The 20,433-nt window shown below is 41.0% G+C and overlaps 1 protein-coding gene across 1 annotated transcript in view; it reads left to right on the top strand.

The window, feature by feature from the left end:
• Nucleotides 1–7,058: 7,058 nt before the first annotated feature.
• Nucleotides 7,059–20,433, top strand: part of COL7A1 (collagen type VII alpha 1 chain) — a 109,398-nt gene continuing 96,023 nt past the window's right edge. The window contains exons 1-8 of the mRNA XM_032239099.1: nucleotides 7,059–7,604; nucleotides 11,652–11,745; nucleotides 13,895–14,075; nucleotides 15,286–15,445; nucleotides 15,955–16,048; nucleotides 17,567–17,725; nucleotides 18,099–18,256; nucleotides 19,526–19,655. Of these exons, the coding sequence (XP_032094990.1) occupies nucleotides 7,059–7,604; nucleotides 11,652–11,745; nucleotides 13,895–14,075; nucleotides 15,286–15,445; nucleotides 15,955–16,048; nucleotides 17,567–17,725; nucleotides 18,099–18,256; nucleotides 19,526–19,655 (1,522 nt within the window). The remainder of the gene's footprint in view (nucleotides 7,605–11,651; nucleotides 11,746–13,894; nucleotides 14,076–15,285; nucleotides 15,446–15,954; nucleotides 16,049–17,566; nucleotides 17,726–18,098; nucleotides 18,257–19,525; nucleotides 19,656–20,433) is intronic.

The raw sequence follows: 20,433 nt of genomic DNA on the forward strand, positions 1-20,433 counted from the left end.
GAAGGAGTAGGGACAACATAATGGCAATGATTGGCAGCCAGAGGGAGGATTTTGGTTGCCAAAATCTCTTTGGAGAAAGGAGAGATTATGAGATCAGACATACAGTATGTACTCCAGACAGTTGCTCCTTATAAGTAGGCTGCAGGTACCGAGGTGTTTTTGATTGGCTGGTTTGCTGAGCAGCTGGGAGTCAAGAGACTCCATTTAAGCACACAGCCACAATGTACCCTATAGGGCCATGATGGTGAACCTATGGCATAGGTGGCACGCAGAGCCCTCTCTGCGGGCATGCAAGCTGTCGCCCCAGCTCAGCTTCACCATGCATCTGTGCATGCCTCCAGCCGACCAGCTGGTTTTGGGGTCTCTGCCATGCATGCACGGGGGCAAGGTGTAGGCGGGAGACGCACATGCATGCATGGGGTGGCACACATGTGGGGGCCACGCATGCATGTGTGAGGGTGGGGGACATGGGGGAAGCATTGCATTATGTTGCACGCATGCACATGCGCTTTCGGCACGCAATGACAAAAAGGTTAGCCATCACTGCTATAGGGTGTAATGGAATGTGTGGCTGGTGAAGGGAAAAGATGCTGCCTAGAGAACATTCAGAAGAGAACTGAGCCCTCAGTAGATCCATTACACACAAATAACAAACAAGGCAGTGACTTGGATAAGTCTTTGAAGGTTTTGAAGGTTTTTGTGAGAAGAGGTAAAGAAAAAAGGAAAATAAATCAAGTAGGTCATTATTTGATGGAATTAAATATCAAGTCTATTAAAAGTAAATGGAAAGAATACAACATTAGTTTATTTGGTCAAGATAGATAGGTTGCTGTCTCTGGTAACACTTAATGTTAACCAGGATTAAAGGGGAATGTTTTAAAGCTTTGTTGATAGATAAGAGATGAGTTATTGGGGGGGGGGGGAAGGTCATTTGTTGTATTTTAGAAGGTAGTAATTACTAAAATTGTTTATAGCTTTGGCAAAGGGGGTTTTCTTCTGTTCTTTTGCTTTTCGGCACTTTCTATTTTTTTCCCTATATATTTTTAGTTTGTATTAGCTTTTATCTTTGTAATTTCTTATATATATATATCTAAAAATGTTGCAAAAACATTGACCTTTTTTCCTTTATGTTCCAAATGAATGTCTGAATATGGATATTTTCTCCAGGTTGGTTGTCCCATCTGCCAAATTTCCACTCAAAGCAATAGTAAACACTGGCAACTTTGGCACAGAATGGCTGGTCCAGTAGGGAACTCATGGCCATTTATAAGAAAGATCAAGTTCAAAATACACTTTCCAATGCTGATGGCACTATTTTCAGGGATTGCTGTGAAAACATAGAGTGTACCAGCGGAGTTTGGTATCCATAATGTGTAGCCCCCCCCCCTTTTTTTTTTAAAACAAAAGGACATATTTTCTTTTTTTTAATTTCTCCTATAAGGAATAGGGAGGGGAAAACTCTCCCTAAACAACACTAATACAGGTAGTCCTCAACTTACAAAGCAGATGGCCATTTACAGGTAGTCCTTGACCTACGACCACAACAGAGCCCAAAACTTCTGTGGTTAAGCAAGACAGTTGCTAAGTGAGTTTTGCTCCATTTTACGACCTTCCTTGCCACTGTTGTTAAGTGAATTACCAAGCTAGTAACATCTGGCTTCCTCGTTGACTTTGCCTGTCAGAAGGTCCCAGAAGATTATCACATAAGCCCTGGAACACTGCAATTGTCATAAATATGAGTCACTGATCAAGCATCACGAATGTAAATCACCTGAAGCTGCAACTGTCCCAAGTGTGAAAAATGGTCATATGTCACTTTTCTCAGTGCTGTGGTAACTTCAAACGGTCACTAAACGGACTACTGTAAGTCGAGGGCTATCTGTACCTCGCAGTTCTAGCTTCTCAGCGCTATTCCTATCCGTCAGGCACGAGAGACAACTACTTGAGCCGGCCACCCGGGCTGGGCTGGGCTGGGCTGGGCTGGGGGGGGGGGGAGCCCACCGACACTCCCTCCCCGCCGCCCATTTTCGGCAAAGAAGCGAAGCGCGCTTGGACTCGCAAGAGGGGGGGGGGGCGGGTGGTCCGAGCCCGGAGCGGCAGCAGGCGCAGCGCCGGAGGAGGGGCGAACGACGTACACAGACAACGCCCCCTCCCCCCCTTCTCATCCTTTTGGCAAACGGCGTGGCGGGACTTCCCGGGTTCTTTTTTTCTTTTCCTCCCCCCTCGGCTGCTTTCCGAGAGACAGCCGGCTGCTTCTCTGCTTCTTCCCTGATGAGCAACGCGGGAGAGGCTCAGGGGGGCCGCCGCTGAGGGGAAAGAGAAGCAAGGCAGAGTCCCCAGATCTTCTGCAGAGTATGCGCGCGGGCAGCGGCAGGTAACTCTCCCGCTTTCGAGGAGCGGATCTCCCGGCGGGCTTCCCGGTGGGGTAGGCAGCGCCACCTCCCTTGGCTTCCAGGGATGCCATGGGATGCTCCGCGGGGTCAGGTCGAAGCCAGGGACTGACTGACTGACTCTCCTCTCCCTCTCCCTCTCCCTCTCCCTCTCCCTCTCTCTCTCTCTCTCCCTCTCCCTCCCTCCCTCTCTCTCTCTCTCTCTCTCTCCCTCTCCCTCCCTCCCTCTCTCTCTCCCTCTCTCTCTCTCTCTCCCTCTCCCTCTCTCTCTCTCTCTCTCTCTCCCTCTCCCTCCCTCCCTCTCCCTCTCCCTCTCTCTCTCTCTCTCTCACACACACACACACACACGAGAGGGGAACCAAACTGCAGCTGACACACACACCCCGTCCCCCCTTTCCCTCCACGCCGTTCGTAGAAAGTCGGGAGCGCTGACTTCGCTGGCATTGCAGCCTAAACTCCTTGGCTAGTAAACTTCGAGGGGACGTAGATTTAGACTTAGACTAAACTTTGTTGTCCCTTTGAATGTACGCTAATCGGCATACATTACAATGAAATTTCGTTGCACACTTCCGAGTAACACCTGAGCCACGGCTGTTCAATCCGTGGGGTTAACGTTCAGTGGGGAGGAAGCCTTACTTTGCACATGCTCAGAGGCACCTCGGGTTTTGCTCCCTGGCGCGGTGCCGCCTTGACAAGTTCTAACGATGTCCTATCTTCTTCTTCCTCTTCTTCTTGTGTCTTGGGCTGCTTCTGATTCTTGTTTCCACTTGTTTGTCGCTCAAAAACCAGCGTTTCCTCCCTATGCATGTTGCCATCTGCGAGTCCTCTCTGGGGGAGTTGTGTCCTGTTTCTGGAACTTGGGCAGCGGCCACTGACCCATTGTTGGCCATGCTCAGTTGCTTTCCATGAACAGGGTGACTGTCCTCTTCCTCCAGTTTTTTGGTGGCTCATTTCCTTAAAATTGGCTTTTGGACAGCTCAAGGGAACTCAACCATAGATTCTTCATTTGCCTCTCCCCAAATTGTTGGGCTTTAATTCCCATCACCCTAAACAGCAAGGTTGACTTTTGGGACCTGTAGTGCAAAAACAACAGCCAACTCTGGATTAAGTCCCATTGCCATAGACTGCTCAACTAGGGGAGAAGCATTCATTGAAAAAAAAATACTAGCCCAGAATCAAATATATATTTGTTAAGGAAACAAACTGAGGATAGCATAAAACTATACAACAGTCTTGTGTGGTGGATTAGACTAAAATGAAGACCTGGTCAGGTTACCTTAGTGAGGGTTATAACTAGTTACAGATTCAAATGCTGGCTTCCCTGATCTATGAATAAATAATCCATAAATAAATAATAAGACAATGCTACAGTTTTGTTCCTGCAGGCTGATTTTACTAGTAACGCTTTAAAAGGCAATAAAGTAATATGTGGTCCCATCATAATTGAGGAAGACTTTTGGATATTTGAAAGGTAGGCTGGAAATGTAAAGATTAGGGTACAATAAAGCCTCATGCAACAGAGATTACCTTGGGGGGTCCTCCCTCCATTTTATAAATATTTCTGGAGTACCTGTATATGCTGAACCAATGAACTATTTCCTTCCTCATAGCTGCAGGGCAGGGAGGTGGTAGCTTGGCTGGAGTTCACCAGGATAGGAACTGTTTTTAGTAACCTGGGGGCAAGAGGAAATTACACTTTCCTTGGGACCAAAAAGAACCCAGAAATAACAATTATTGAGGAAAATTCTGTGAATTTTCAAGTGAATTCAAACTTGATTTTCGGTCTAGAATATTTATGGCTGAGATGTGGTGCATGAGCAGAGGTAATTATGATAAGCTAACTCATGGCTTAGCACATTGTGTGAATTTAGCCTTAGCATCATAGTTGTTTTACATTGTTTTGAACTACACTTCAGCAAGGTCTCAGTTTCCCCAACTAATTCTAATTGTGCTACCTATAAGACTTGGCTGGTTTGTAGTTTGCATCAAAGTATAATCTGGTTGCCTTACTTTTATTTTACTATGAAGTGTGAACAAATAGAACATAAATGTAGGGAAAACAGTCATTTTCCTCCCATGACTTCATCTGCTCTTTGGGCCCTATACAATTTACGAACTCATATTTTTTTTCCATGCACATGTGGGAATTTGCATAATTAATTTCTAGTGAAGTTCCCAACTCAACTACAAGATGCTTTATATGCATGAAGTATACATTGACTACCTATTTATCTGACAAAGCAAGTATTGCATGCATACCCTAAGTATTGCATTTATAACCTGTTACAGTAAACACTGTGGCTACAAATTCAAGTTTGCGGGACAATTGGGAGAAATTAAAGAGTTGGAGAGTTTTGCCTATCAGAAGTTTCCACTCCTCCTTTTAAAGGGGTAAAAGACATTCTGTTACATTTCAGTGGCATAATCTACGAAAAGGGAGAGAACAGCCATAGGCTGAAGACTGTTTACCATTTGCTGTTTTGTTGATTACTGTAGTCAATAAAGATTCATCTGCTTTCCTGAAACTGCTAGGGTGTAAATATGAGAAAATGTACATATACATTTAATTATCTGATTCACATATTGTGCTATCAATTCTGCCACTCCTATTAAAACCCTGATCTTGTTCTAGAACAGTAAGAAAGGGAGAATGCTCTTGAGATTATCCAAAATGCCTTTCCTGTGAATTTCCTGGTTTAACTTAAGGATGTGCTTGCTGTAAAAACACAGAAGAAACTCCAGAAGGCAGATGATGCAAAGATCTAAGTGGCTAGGAAGTTTACATTGGGAAAGTCATTGTGTAGTAACACTGCACTCTAAATTAGCTATTGCATTGGTGGCCTTCTAGTGGATTAATTTCTTCCTAACTATTTCACCCTTCGTTATGATCATAACTCTTTTCTATCACATTTCAGCTATGTTTTCCTAAGAGTAGAGTGATTATTACTGACTTATAATCCTGCTCTTTTTAAAGTTCTTTCTATTTTCCCATCTGAAACAGAGGAGATCTAGCTACTCAATGGAACCTGTATAAAAGCTGTTGGCATAGCCAGGGAAGTTACATGGAAATCTGGTTGTCCAAAGTCAACATTGTACCAAAGCAATATAGCACTATTACTTATTAGAAGTATAAGAACAGTTACCTTACGACAAGTTATACCTGGATTGCATTTCTGGTTTCTGTGACATGAAGTGGTACTGTTCACTGGACTACTTTAGGATCTATAAAAGAAATTAAAGACAATTAATAGTTTCATTTACTGTTTGGTCCAATTCATTTGCCAGAAGATTGTCTACTTGCTTTATAATAGTTCTATTATCATGTGAAGTGGACTGCTGCATAGAGGGACTGAAAGGAAAAAAACATGACAATAGGATGGAGGCATTGTCTATTAGTACAACTGAGGTGTTTCTGAGATTCTCCTTTTTCCACCTAACATCTCTCCATACTGCAGTCATTTGGGAGAGCTAGTTAGGAAAGGAAAGCTGGAAAAGAAATTTTTGTCTGGTCCTTTCAAGTTTTATATAATCTATTTTTATTTAGTTTGATTTAAAAAAATCAAGGTTGATTTTTTAAAAATTATCACCAGTAAATAAGGAACGAACTCCCCGCAGAGATTCGGACCCTCACCTCTCTCCAGGCTTTCCGAAAAGCCGTTAAAACCTGGCTGTGTTGGCAGGCCTGGGGTTGATGAGTTCCCTTCCCCTCTCGAATCGTGTGACTGTTGGTTGTCTTTTAAATTCACCTGTACCTTTTCTGTTGTAGTTTCTTTGTGTTTATCTTCCCCCCCCCCCCTTGGGTTTGTGAGCCGCCCTGAGTCCCTCAGGGAATAGGGCGGCATATAAATAAAATAAACCTTCAAACCTTCAAACCTTCAATGCAGTACTGAGAGCTACTTCTGCTGACTACCAGCTGCCAGCCGTTCGGTAGTTTGAATCTCACCAGGCTTAAGGTTGACTCAGCCTTCCATCCTTCTGAGGTAAAATGAGGACCCAAATTGTTGGGGGCAATAGGCTGACTCTGTAAACCGTTCAGAGGGGGACTGTAAAGCACTGTGAATGGTATATAAGTCTAAGGGCTATTGCTAGTACTATCTTAGAATAGTGGTAGAAATGGCATTGGTTGCAGTTGTTGATGATCTCTAGAAAGAGCGGGATGGAGGTAGTGCAACCATCCTTGCTCTCCATGATCTCTTGGTGGCCTTCAGTACCATCAACCATGCTATCTGGTATCCTTTTGGGCTGGCTGCAGGGTTTGGGCCTGGGCAGCACAGCTTTGTGCTGGTGTGGCTCTTTTCTCCAAGATCTGTCCCAACCAGTGTTGATAGGGAGTGAGAACTCTAGCCTATGACCACTCCTCTGTGGGCTCGGTACTCCCTTGACCCCTTTTTAATATCTATATGAAGCTGCTGGGTGAACTCATTCACCACCAGGGGCTGAGGTATCATCAGTAAGCTGATGATACTCAACTTTTTAACTCCATCCCAGTTATCCAAGTGTGTTGTTGTTGGCTTCTTACAATGCCTGGAGGCTATGGGGGCCTGGTTGGGGGACAACAGGCTTCAGCTGAACCTTGGCATGACTGAATGGCTTTGAGTGCATGGAATTTCAAGATCCAGGACTTTAACTAACTTATTTCTGGATGGGGTGGCACTGTCCCAGGCAGACATGGTCTGTAACTTGGAGTTTCTTCTGGACTCAGGACTCCTGCTCAAAGAGCAGGTAGCAATCACAGCTAGGAGAGTCTTTGCACAACTCTGTGTTGTGCACCAGTTTGACCTATTCTGGATTGAGAGTCCCTATGCTCAGGCATTCAATTCTCGGGTCCCCTCACATCTGGACAACTGCAATGCGCTCTACATGGAACTGCCCTTGGAGAGCATTTGGAAGCCTCAAATGGTACAAAGTACATTGGTGCAGGCAGTACTTGAGGCCTCCACGGTGGCCCATATTACACTACTCCTCCGTGAGCTGCACTGGCTGTCAATTGGCCTCCAGGTGCAATTCAAGGTGTTGGTTATTACCTTTACCCTACATGACATGGGTACAGGTCACTTAAGAAACCATCTCATCCCATTAGGATTGGTGCACCCCAACCATGCCAGCAGAGGAGGCATGTTAGGTCCCATTGGTAAAGGATTTCTGGCTGGTGAGGTCCAGAGAAATGGCCTTCGCTGCATGGTTTCTGCCCTTTGGAATATTTTACCCCCTGAGGTGAGATAGGCTGCTACCCTTCCACCCTTCCCCAGGAGCCTGAGGATCTGGGTTTGCCAGATGGCTTGGGGATCCAGTGCAGGAACATGACACGATAGCAGTGTTCCAATATCTCAGGGGCTGCCACAAAGAAGAGGGAGTCAAACTATTCTCCAAAGCACCTGAGGGTAGAACAAGAAGCAATGGGTGGAAACTAATCAAGGAGAGAAGCAACTTAGAACTGAGGAGAAATTTCCTGATAGTTAGAACAATTAAGCAGTGGAACAACTTGCCACCAGAAGTTGTGAATGCTCCAACATTGGAAGTCTTTAAGAAGATGTTGGATAGCCATCTGTCTGAAGGTGTAGGGTTTCCTGCCTGGGCAGGGGGTTGGACTAGAAGACCTCCAAGGTCCCTTCAATTCTGTTATTCTATGATTTTATGATACTAAAGTGGTTGATGAATTAAGAAGCAAACCCACCTGCCCTCCATCCGCATCCTCCTCCCTCCCTCCCCATCTCTTAACAATAGTTCTATTTTGACTGCAACTTACATTTTCATTGTTTTAAAAATATTTATCTTTTATGATTACAGATAGTCCTTGACTTACAACCATAATTGAGCCCAAAATTTATGTTACAAAGTGAGACATTTGTTAAGTGAGTTTTGCCCCATTTTACAACTTTTCTTGCCACAGTTGATAAGTGAATCGCTGCAGGTGTTAAGCTAGTAACACCGTTGTTAAGTGAATCTAGCTTTCCCATTGACTTTGCTGGTCAGAAGGTTGCAAAAGGGGCTTACATGAGACAAGGACACTGCAATCGACATAAACATGAGTCAGTGTGTCTGAATTTTGATCACATGCTCATGGGGATGCTGAAAAGGGTGTGTGAAAAATGGTCATACAATGGCACTTTTTTCAGGGCTGTTATAACTTTGAACGGTCACTTAAAGAACTGTTGTAAGTCGAGGACTAACTGTACAAAGCTTTTAACACTGTCAGCGACCCATAGTTGTTTTGAAATGAGATGGGTGACAAATAAATTTAAGAAATAAATGTGATTCTTAATTATTTGTCTACAGAATGAACCAGTAAAGAAATTCATTATTATTTCCATTACTTCAGGTTGAGAGATAATGCCACATGAAAAATTTAGAGTCTGGATTTGAATTATAAGAACGATGAATACTTAAGTGTCCTATATAGTATATATTTAAAATATGGCACTATTTATTTTTAGAAGTTTCAAAAGTTTCCATGTCAGTGGAATGCAGTCTATTTATTGAGGAATTGATGAAACCAAGCCAATATTTTTGCACAATTTCTTTTTTTAAAGGGAAAATTCCTGTTTGTTGTTTTTTTTAAGAAAGGAGATCATTACAAAGAGAAAATATGTATGTGGTATGATCTAACCACTAAGTATCTCCTAGATGATTAAGGTGAAAGTTTGTTTCCAGTAGGATGAAGTTCTTCCTTTTTCACTTAATCATCTGGTTTGGCCCATAATGAAGCCTTGTGTAAGTGATAGTTCTGGGTTCACCCATTATGCTAAACAATGATTTGTTTAACCATGGGTATTCTGTTTTGTCAGCTAAGACTTTCATCTTGTATGAAGCAAGCTGAGTGTTTAACCTCCTGCTCCTTTCCTTACTCTCTCTGAGGAAAGACATCAGTAAGTTAACGGTGATTTGTTTAATAAGCTATGGTATGTAAACTGAAATGGCAGCAGAGGTGGTATTCAGGCAGTTCTGACGGGCTCTGGAGAACCGGTAGCAGAAATTTTCAGTAGTTTGGAGAACCAGCAAATAGGCTGGCCCAGCTCCGCTGCCTCCCAGCTGATCTTCTTTTGTTGCCCTGAACAGGAAAACAAAGGTTAGTGGAAAGGAGGTTAGTGGGGTGGGGAGGGAATGGGGATTTTGCGGTAACGTTCCCCTGCCACGCCCACAAAGCTACACCCACAAAGCTATGCTACGCCTACAAAGCCAGGCCCACAGAACCGTTAGTGAAAAAAGTTGAATCGCACCACTGAATGGCAGTATGTATGAAATAGATTATAGTAACCTGATTTATACATTGTGTTGAGCCATAAGCCATGGTTTATAAACCACAATGTAGGTTTGCATATGTGTTAAGCCTAGTGTTTAAAAAAATCATATAATTTAGTGCTGCATGTAAAGCCAATCACCATGGCTAGATTTACAGGCATATCTGGAGCTTTCAAATTGATCCATCTGTTATATTTGGAGCTTCCAATTTAGTTGATCCAAAAGAATCAGGTATCATTTATTATGTACACGTGTGGATATGTGCTTCTATGAATAATAAATGAAGATGTCTAAATGCTTTAAGAATTCAAACATTGAAAATTCCAAAATTAAATGATCTGATTAATTAACTTTAACACATGGAAGGGTATATATATATGTATGTATATATATATATATATATGTATGTATGTATGTATGTATGTATGTATGTATGTATGTTATATTTGTGCTGATAAATAAATAAAGGGAGACTAGTATAGATCTATTTCAAGCTATTTAGCTCTCATCAGCTAGCCATACCCTTGCTGGGAATCGAACCTGTGCTCTATTGCCTCTTAGGCAGATGTGTTAACCATTGAGCTACAGAGCTCGACTCCTTATCAGCTAGGCCAGGGTGAAAGGTATATATTAAAGTCACAACCCCTGGTGTATGTATGTATGTATGTATGTATGTATGTATGTATGTATGTATGTATGTATGTGTGTGTATGTATATATACTTTAAGTATATATATATATATATATATATATATATATATATATATATATACACACTTTAAGTATATATATATATATATATATATATATACACACACACATACATACATACATACATATACATATACATATATACATACATACATACATACATACATATATATATATAGAGAGAGAGATAGATAGATAGATTAGATAGATAGATAGATAGATAGATAGATATAAATATAGATATAGATATAGATATAGATATAGATATAGATATAGATATACACATACATACATACATACATACACACACACACACACACACATACATATTATCATTGTTTGAATTTCAGTCTTGTCTGGATTTTGCAATGTAGTTCTCAATTAACTATGCATTTAAAGTGGAAATTTTGAATGAAATATATTAAGACCTGCATATTTCTAATAAAATATATTTATTTGAATATCGATTTGTGCGTAGCCAAAACATTTTAATGTGAGAAACAGATGGAACTAATTTATAAATGCATTTGGACCAATAATAACTCGATTGTTCCTTCCTAGTGTGCAGGTGGAAACCAAAGAAAGTAATCATTTTAACTAAGGCTTTCTTCATGGTTTTGGTCTTGTATGCCACCTGCTTTCTTCTATCAGCATGTGTACTGAAGAGCAGTTCCTCAACTTTATGTCACCCAGAGATTTTGCATTATAATTTCTATCATTCCTTAACATTTCTGGGCATGCAGGCTGTAGCTGATGGGGATGGCAATCCTAAATTTGGGAAGGCTATTGATTTGGAGAAGGTTGATAGCTGAGGCTATGACTCTTTAGTAATTAGTAATTTAATAGATTTGTATGCCGCCCAATCCCGTAGGACTCTGGGCGGCTAATATTTAATATTCCATTCTTTACTGCCTGATTTTTTCCTATTAATAAACTCAGGTCTTTGCAATCATCATTTCCTGGAAGTTTTGAAGAAGAGATTGGATAACCATTTGTCTGAAGTGGTGTAGGGTTCCCTGACTAAGTAGGGGTTGGACTAGAAGACCCCCAAGGTACCTCCCAACTCTGTTATTATTTTATTCTTCTCTGACCATGGTTAAGCAGACAACATAAAATTATAGGAAGTCTATTTCCAGAGAAACAATGAGATATAAAAGTAGCATATAAATAAGCAACGTGAATACCCTTTTTGCCACTTATATGTGGTCCTGGGTTGGAGACGAGGACAATACTATTCATGATAAACTTGTTCAGCTCTTGATTCCCAGTCTGAAGAATTGAGCATGTTTCCATCTCTTATTCTTTTTTCAGACTCCCACCATGAGAAGCAAAATGTTGTTCCTCGCAGCACTCCATGCGGTATTCTTTGCTTCCATACAAGTCATGGCTCAAAAAAGGGAGAGAGGTGAGTCCTGGTTAGTTTAATTCTTCATGGCAGCCTTATAGATTATAACACCAACATCTGTCTTTTGCACTTCGTTCAGCCACTGTGTTGGCTAGGCAAGGGATAGCAGGAAACTCAGTAAAGCTAAGAGGTAAAGCTGTTCCTCTGTTAGAGAAGGACCCTAGAGAGAAGAATTTGTAAAAACACCATGTGAAATCTTGGAGAGCTACAAAGAGCACCATATGGTATGATTTTACTTCTAGCACACCTGGTGTAATAGGAGAGCAAGGATTAGATACTGGAGTTCATTTGGAAGTCTCCAGAAACTATAGGGGGATTGAGAGCTCATGAATGAAGTTGAACATGGCCAGGTTTACTTTTTACAACTTTGTGTATTTAAAAGCACTTTTATAGAGTATAATTTTTTAAAATAAATAAATAAATAAATTACAGAACGTACCTGGTACACCATTCTTAATTATAGTTTCATAACAGCTATGCAATAGGAGGAAAGAACTTCTGTTTTTTTCTCCTCAATGTTACCAATTTTCAAAGTCATTTAATACTAATAATTGCTTTGACCAATTTTATTATTTTTACAAAGGAATAATTCAAGGTAGTGAATATACCCAATACCCCTTCCTCCTCCTATTTTCCTCTCAACCACCACCCTGGAAGGTGAGGGAGAGTTACTGGCCCAAAGTCACCCAGTTGGCCTTCATGACTAAAATGGGATCTGAACTCACGGTCCCCTGCTTTCTGCTCTGGTGCCTTAACCACTAGACCAGTGATGGCTAACCTTTTTCTCCTCATGTGCCAAAAATGATTGTGCGACACCCTCCCACCTCGTGTGTCCTACTCTGCCTCCTACACCATGGCAGAGGGGGCATTTCTGCCTTCCCCAGGCTCTGGAGGCTTTCCTTGAGCCTCTGGGAGGGTGAAAATGGCCTCCACCAGGCTCTGGAGGCCAGAAACAGGCCCATTTCTGGACTTCTAGAACTTCCGGGAGGCTCATTTTTTGTCCTCTCTAGGCCCCGGAGGCTTTCCTCAAGCCTCCAGGAGGGCAAAAATGGACTCCCCCATGCTCTGGAGACCCTCCCTGAAGCTTCCTGGCACCAAAAATGGAGCATGGAGGAGCACCGCCTCCCGTGCTTCCCCCAGTCCCATGCGCACTCATCTTCCGCATGCATGGCAGACTAGAAAATCAGTTTACTGGTGGGAGGCAAGCACACATGTGGGGTGGAGCTGAGGTGGGCGATGGCTCGTGTACCCACAGAGAGGCTGCCATAAGTTCGCCATCACAGAACTAGACCAAACTGACTGTCCCAATAAGAAACAAAACCTCAGAAATTAAAGATTCCATTCCCTGATTTTGATTCTGCCATACCTTTTGAAAGAAAGGAATAAAAAGTTTATTGTAGTCTGTCTGTTTTAGATTGTAGTTCCCTTTCTGAATGCCGCCTCTTAGCTCAAATTCCCTGGTCCTGAATACAGATAGTTTTCAATATACAATCGGTTTTTTAGCAACAGTTTGAACAGCACTGAAAAAGTGGCTTAACACCGTCCTTGTGCAATAGTTGCAACATCTCCACAGTCCTATGATCAAAATTTGAGGACATGGAAACCAGGTTGTATTTACAACAGTTGAAGCATCGCAACTGTGCTTGCCATTTTTGACTTTTCCAGCTGCTTCCAATAAGCAAAGTCGATGAGGGAAGCCAAGTTTGCTTAACCACCACATGATTCACTTAATAACTGCAGTGATTCACTTAGCCATGGCAAAAAAAAAAGATTGTAAAATCAGGGGCAACTCACTTAACAACTGCCTTGCTTAGCGATGAAAATTCTGGTCCCAATAATGGTTATAAGTCAAGGACTATCTGTAGTCTTATCACAGTGGTTATTAAGCCAGGGATTTTTTTTCTCTCTTTTATTGTATAATAACTTTAATGGTCAAATTATGGACTTGATGTATGAAGTATGCAGAAACTGTAGACCTTTTTTCTAGGAATGATTCAGTCTGGCTCTGTGGGACTAAAGCCTCAAGCTAGTATATAACTATGTGTAGACCAAGCCCAGCTCCTGCTGTTCTTTTGCCTTGTAATATAAATGGATGGAGGGGATCCACTGATGAAGGTAAGCCTCCTGACCAGTTGATGTTGCCTTGCAGTGGTCTGCACCAATGTATACCTGGCCGACATTGCATTCCTGATAGATGGATCCTCTAGCATTGGCAGGGGAAATTTCCGCATGATCCGATCCTTCATGGAAGGCCTGGTTGTTCCTTTTATCAATGTGGTGGGTGTGAACGGGGTACGTTATGCAGTTGTGCAGTACAGTGATGACCCCAGGTGAGTCCTAGTTACTTGCTTTTCATGTTACTTACTTCAGACAAATTCTTGGAGAACAGCTGTGTTACTGACTTGGATAAATGGGGCTACTATACTCTCAAGACATAATTTCACTAAATGCTGGGGTCAATCAGTTTGCCTTCATGACATGTAGAGTTCTTTGAGTCTCCTAGGTGGCCACAATAGTGAATATGATGTTCAATGCCTTCTCCCAGACTGGTACCATGCAATCTGGGAGTTGAACTCAGTGCACCTAAAAAGTACTGGTCTGGAGAAGATTGAGAGGTCAAATCACAAAGAACTTTTAACTGGTTTCACTTGCAATTAAAACTCTATTTACTTCTAACCATCTAGAATAACAAGTTGGAAGGGACCTTGGAGGTTGTATAATCCAACCTCCTGCTCAGGCAGGAAATCCTATACCATTTTAGACAAATGGTTGTCCAATTTCTTCTTTAAAATCTACCGTTTTGGACCACTCACAACTTCTAAACTGATTAATTGTTCTGTCAGGACATTTCTCCTTAGTTCTAGGTTGCTTCTCTTCTTGATTAGTTTCCATCCATTGTTTCTTGTCCTTCCTGCAGGTGCTTTGGAAAATAGCTTGACCCCCTCTTCTTTGCGGCAGCCCCTGAGAAATCAGAACATTGTTATCATGTCACCCGTAGTCGTCCTTTTCATTAAACTAGACATACCCAATTCCATCAACTGTTCTTTATATGTTTTAGCCTCCAGGCCCTTATCCTCTATTCCTAAAGGGTGACCCTCAAAATAGCCAGACTGAAGTTCTCAAGAGAAAGAGAAAGATGTACTCCCTTTCTTTACTCTATTTGCAGAGTAAATCTATTTGATTAGAAGATGTGCATTGAGTAACTTGTTAAATACTGCCAGCTGGCCACAGAAGGGGCTGCAGTGTGAGTGTATTTTGTACATATTCTTGAGATTCATGTTCACTCTAAAGACAAACAAAACTGCATTCATGACATAATTGCCTGTTACTTGTAAGAGGAGCCAAGTACACTATTTATAATGTTGAAAACCTCCCAAAAAAGCCTGAGATTGATTCTTTTTTTAAAAAAAAAGACAACAAAAATTTGGTTATAGAGCATTTCTGGGAAATCCTTCCTCTCTCAACTGATGGGCTTTCAAGTAATAGTGTGGTTCCTGCTCTTGCTTCTGCTTAATTGCTTTTAATTTCATTTGATTCCAGGACTGAGTTCAAATTCTCGGACTTTCTCAATGGAACGGAAGTGATACGGGCAGTCCAAGAGATAGCCTTCAAGGGCGGGAATACTCGCACAGGAGCAGGACTGCGTTACGTAGCAGATAACCTATTTGGGGCCAATCAGCTCCGGCCTAACATTCCAAAGGTATTGTGAAAACTTTTACTGCCCCAACAGAAAGAGAAGGGAATGGCCAGAGAATCCTGGGCAGAATCTTACAGGTTTTGACCATTCTGACAGCCATTTTTAGCCTCTTATAATATTGAAAAAATCATGTTTGTCAGTAGAAGTATGATCTGTTGCTCCATGAATGCTGAATGGATACAGCACTTAAACCTCACCTTTTTTTAATTTTAAGGGCTGTATGAGGAATATCTTTCCTATTCTAGCTTCATCATGTAATGTAAGCAAAACACCCCATAAGGGACATTTAAACGCTACATATTGTTAATGGACCGATATTAAATAATAACTCTTACTGGTGTTCTGAAATAAGGGTGTAGGTTCCCAGAAATGTGTTTAGCAGTCCTGACCTTTATTTTTGCCTCAGCCATCTAACTGCAGGTGGTCAGGCTGAGCATACACTGAGCTGTTCTTCAAAAAGAATTGAGCTTAAGTCTTTGTGTGATGTAGTATATTGCATTTCTCCCCCTTAGATCTGTATTCTCATTACTGATGGAAAGTCTCAGGATGAGGTTGAGCAGACGGCCTTAAAACTGAAGAATCAAGGCATTAAAGTCTTTGCAGTGGGTGAGTGATCTTGCAGCACAGGATGGATATCAAATAAGGACAAATTTAATGGGACTTTCTCCCTCTGCACCAGTCACTACTTCTCATCACCTCCCCCTTGTTAACTGTTTGCTGAAAGAAAAACATATTGGATGGGTGGTACGTGAAATGCATATACCAGTTCTTACTTGCCACTTTAGGGCTAGGTAAGATTGAGAACATTGCAAGCACGGGAGGGGCCCTCTAGGTTTATTAATCCTGGAATCACTCCCCTCTTAAATCAGATTATAGTATCTTTTGAAATTACGAGGGTTAAATCAGACTTTGCTTATGCCTCCGGTAAGCCTGGGGAAGTCTGCACTTGCAAACTGAGAATTCAGTTATACAACTATAATGCAACACTCTGGCTAAATGTTACAGAAAGCAATTGTTTATTGATGCATTGTTCTTGGTACACAGAGGAATATTTTCCCAGATTAGAATTTAATTTTTTTTTTTTAAAAATTCTGACTCCCACCACCAATGCAAATGAAGTGCATCAAAAATAAAGGTAAATATATCAATTTCAGTTATACAGAAAACACAAGCACTATTTTTGGCAGGAGAAATCCCTAAAATCTCAATGCTTTTATTAAATCAACTCAAAAGCCACAAAAATGTACAGGCTTTCAAAATCTCCACATTTCTTCATCAAGTAAGATATTCATCTCACCACCCTGATTATGAAGACATTACCATTTTAATATCTTTAATAATGTCTCTTTTCCTATTTTTCCAAAATCTTTTTAATGTATTGCCCACTGAAGAAATCTCAAAGGGCAGAGGAAAGATTTTACATGCATTTTTGGCATTTGCCTAAGAAAAGCATAGTCCTAATATGGATTTCAAATTAGAGATGTTAGTGTATAATATATGTGTGGAAGCATTTTTTTTTCAGCAAAACCATAAAAGACTCCCAGTTCTCCCCAAGCATGTTTTGAAGAAGGACAAAATGCCTCCCCAGAGAGCTTGGAGCAACTGTTACTGTTTTCCACCAAGTTTCTGTGGTGGAAATTTAGCATATTTGGATTAAAAGCAACTGGGACAAGAACTGGCAGAGCTTAACTGGCCTCAACTATTCTTTAGGTCTAGAGGCTGGAGTTTTTCTCAGCCCTCTCTAAAAATGTTGGATATTGAAGTGCATGCAAAAGATGTGCCCTTCCATGGAATTCAGATTATAGTATCTTTCTAAATTACAAGGATTAAATCAGGTTTATAGCTTCAGGAGGCCTCCATATGTTTTGGTTTAAGGCTTCCATATTTTTTCCCTTTGATCAATTTGGCCAGGGGCTGATAGAAGTGAAATCCAAAATGTCTAAGCACTCCAGTTTCTCAATCTCAGCTTAAATAGTAGCAAAATTTACCTTGGTGATCAAAGCCTGATTTATTTTGAGAGTTTCTGCCAGTGTGAAAAAGACCAACTACTGCAAGAATATAGCAATTGTTTAAAGGAGGTTTGGAGCTAACGCAAGGTGCTTCTTTTCTCTCTCCTTCACCCAGGTATCAAAAATGCAGACCGGAAGGAGCTTGACCGAGTGGCTTCCACACCCACGGAAGACTATTCCTTCTATGTTACTGATTTCAAAATCCTGGCATCCCTCCTGCCACTGGTGTCACAGAAGGTGTGTGCCAGCACAGGAGGCATCCTCCAGACAATAGGTAAAGGATTTGGAGGACTTCAGTGTTCGGTTTATTGTGCTATATAACTTTCAGAACTTTCCTTTCAGTGAACATCTGAATTTTGTTCTTCTCTTTTTTCCATGGAAACAATATTGGAGGAAGCTGAGGTCAGGGCCACTGATCTCCTGTTTTTGTTGATTTGACTTGAAATGTCAGCAAATGGAGCGTTCTGTCCTTCCATTGCAGGCCGCAGTTCCTATTGATGTCAACGCTGTCACTCTGCATTTGATGGATCCTTTCAGTTTTTCTGACATGCTTAGCCTTTCCTTTCCATGTCCACAACTGTCTGTAATGGTTTGTGTCAACAAGAAACCTGATTTCTGTCGTTTTCTCTGCTTTTTCTTTCCCTAAGGTGCCTACAATGGTCCTTCCAACCTGGTCTTCGTGGAACAAGGAAGAGACATGCTAAGGATCCGTTGGACAGCAGCTGGTGGCCCTGTAATTGGATATAAAATTCAGTATGTACCTTTGACTGGCCTGGGGCAACAAGTCATGTCAGAAAGGCAGGAGGTGAGTATTTTTCATAGTGCAAGCCTCATGCTTTCTCAGAAGTGAATTTAGCTATGTTCAGCTATAAAGGAGGGCAGTTTTAATGCGGCAGATACATGTGTGCAAAACATTCGTTTTGGGGGAATTCTGAATTGTCCTATTTTTCTTCCAAGACCACATTAGTCAATCCATTCTGGGGCTGATACAGCAGTTTTCTGGAAGTGAACCTTCTGGAATAGGAAGTGGTTTGTGGTGTTCTGGGGGTGACATTTCCCAGGATAAAATATTATGCATACAACTAATGTGGGGGTAAGGCCCTTTTTTGGTCTGAAAAGAAGTGGAGGGTACATTATCAAGATTATATTAATGCCATCCCTCTCCCTATTAAAACAACAACATAAAACACTAACAAACTTTGTCTGTTTTCGGACCAGCTCATGTTCCACAGTGCTTTTTTAGTTGACACACATTGTTACAGTTGACATAATAATATTGAATTTTTGTTTATAAAAAAGGATGAAAGGTCCAGTGTCCGCCCTGCATTCTAAGGGAGTTGTCTCATCACTTTATCTTTTTAAGAATGTAACTTACATCTTGAGCCAGTTACCCCGTCCGATTCCTTTGATCACTGTCCAGTTCTTATTTACTTAAAGTCGTTTTGGCTGTATAACAGAGCTGTCATTTTCTTGTGTGTGTTTGTGTGTGTGTATTAGAAGTATTTTATAATAGAAGAGACTAACTTGGGTAGTGGTAATTTGACAAATTGAGGTGATAATGAAGCAGGGCCCTGCTTCAATCACTCTGTTATTCTGTCTAAAGTTGTTTTAAGCAATCCTTCCATCTAGTAAATTGTGATTAACACTTTAGTGCAAGAAATGCGAGGTGAACATGTGACATGATTTGCAAGTAGTATAAGATGAACATTAAATGTGTTAGATGATTTGCAAACAATATGCAGTAAACATCAGATGAATAAAGTATTTTTCTTTTTGTAATTTGCATAGAAGAGGAATTTTTATTTTTATATAAAGCCCTAACACAGTTCTGAAAAAAGACATTTTATTTATTCCCAGTAGAAATTAATTTTAGTATTGTAGTAATAATTTTTTATCAGGAAAGTAGTATGGAGGTAGGAGGAGTTAAGTATTACTTGTCCCCCCTCAAGCAATTTTTCTTTGAGAAATACCAGAAATAGTAGAATGTAAATTTCACACAGATACTATTTTCATATGTGATTAGATATGGTGGCAGTTAATGAGTGATAACAGATCCATTCTGGATATTAAACAGGTCAGTGTGGGATCTGGTGAGACAAGCACTGTACTCCGTGGCTTGAAAAGTGGGACAGATTACCTGGTCACTGTTATAGCTCAGTATGCCAACCGCATTGGAGAATCAGTTTCTGGCAAAGGACGGACACGTGAGTAATAAGCCCATCTTTGATATATTGAGATTCTGTAATTTATTTGACATTTCTTGATACATTTCCTTTTAAAATTTCTCCCAAATAAGTCTAGAATTTGGTGCCTTCAGATTTCTTGGGTATAAAATCCCACTTGTGCTTCTTTGGGTGTCTATGTAATCTTGTCATGTATAATATGTAGAATTTCCAGTTATGTAGTTTCTGTGTATTACTATAGTCCAGGATATAGCCACAGTTTTTTGATTGCAGAGACAGAAAGCTGGTGTGTAGAATAAGTTCATGGCTATCTTCTGGGAAGCCAAGAAAAAACATAATAAAAAGTCTGATATTGTTATGCATTTATTTCTGGGCAACCCAGGTAATACAGGAGTTTAAGCTCTTTTACAAGATGGCATTGGAGTTCCAAATAGCCTCCAAGATAGCGCAGATATGCATTCACCATTATTGTCTTTGAAGTTGACTTTATTTAGGCATCATACCCAAGAAACTCGACATATACCTCCATGTATGTCATCAAGAGTTGTGCTCTGCTCAAAAATGACTTCATATTAAAAATTAATGCATTAATTTGTTAGTGTGTTCTGTTCTCATCAGAATATCCCCCCCACTTGCCTATGACTATCTCACATTATCACAGCTAGGCTGCTATTGGGCTGACCCCAGGAAACACTTCATGTATGTTTTGAAACTACTGCACTGACTACAGGTCCATTTTGAGTATTAGTCAAAGTCCTGCAATTGATCTTTAGCGCCCTATATAGCTTTGGACCTTGTG

Source organism: Thamnophis elegans, chromosome 2 (assembly GCF_009769535.1).
Source record: "Thamnophis elegans isolate rThaEle1 chromosome 2, rThaEle1.pri, whole genome shotgun sequence".
NCBI lineage: Eukaryota > Metazoa > Chordata > Lepidosauria > Squamata > Colubridae > Thamnophis > Thamnophis elegans.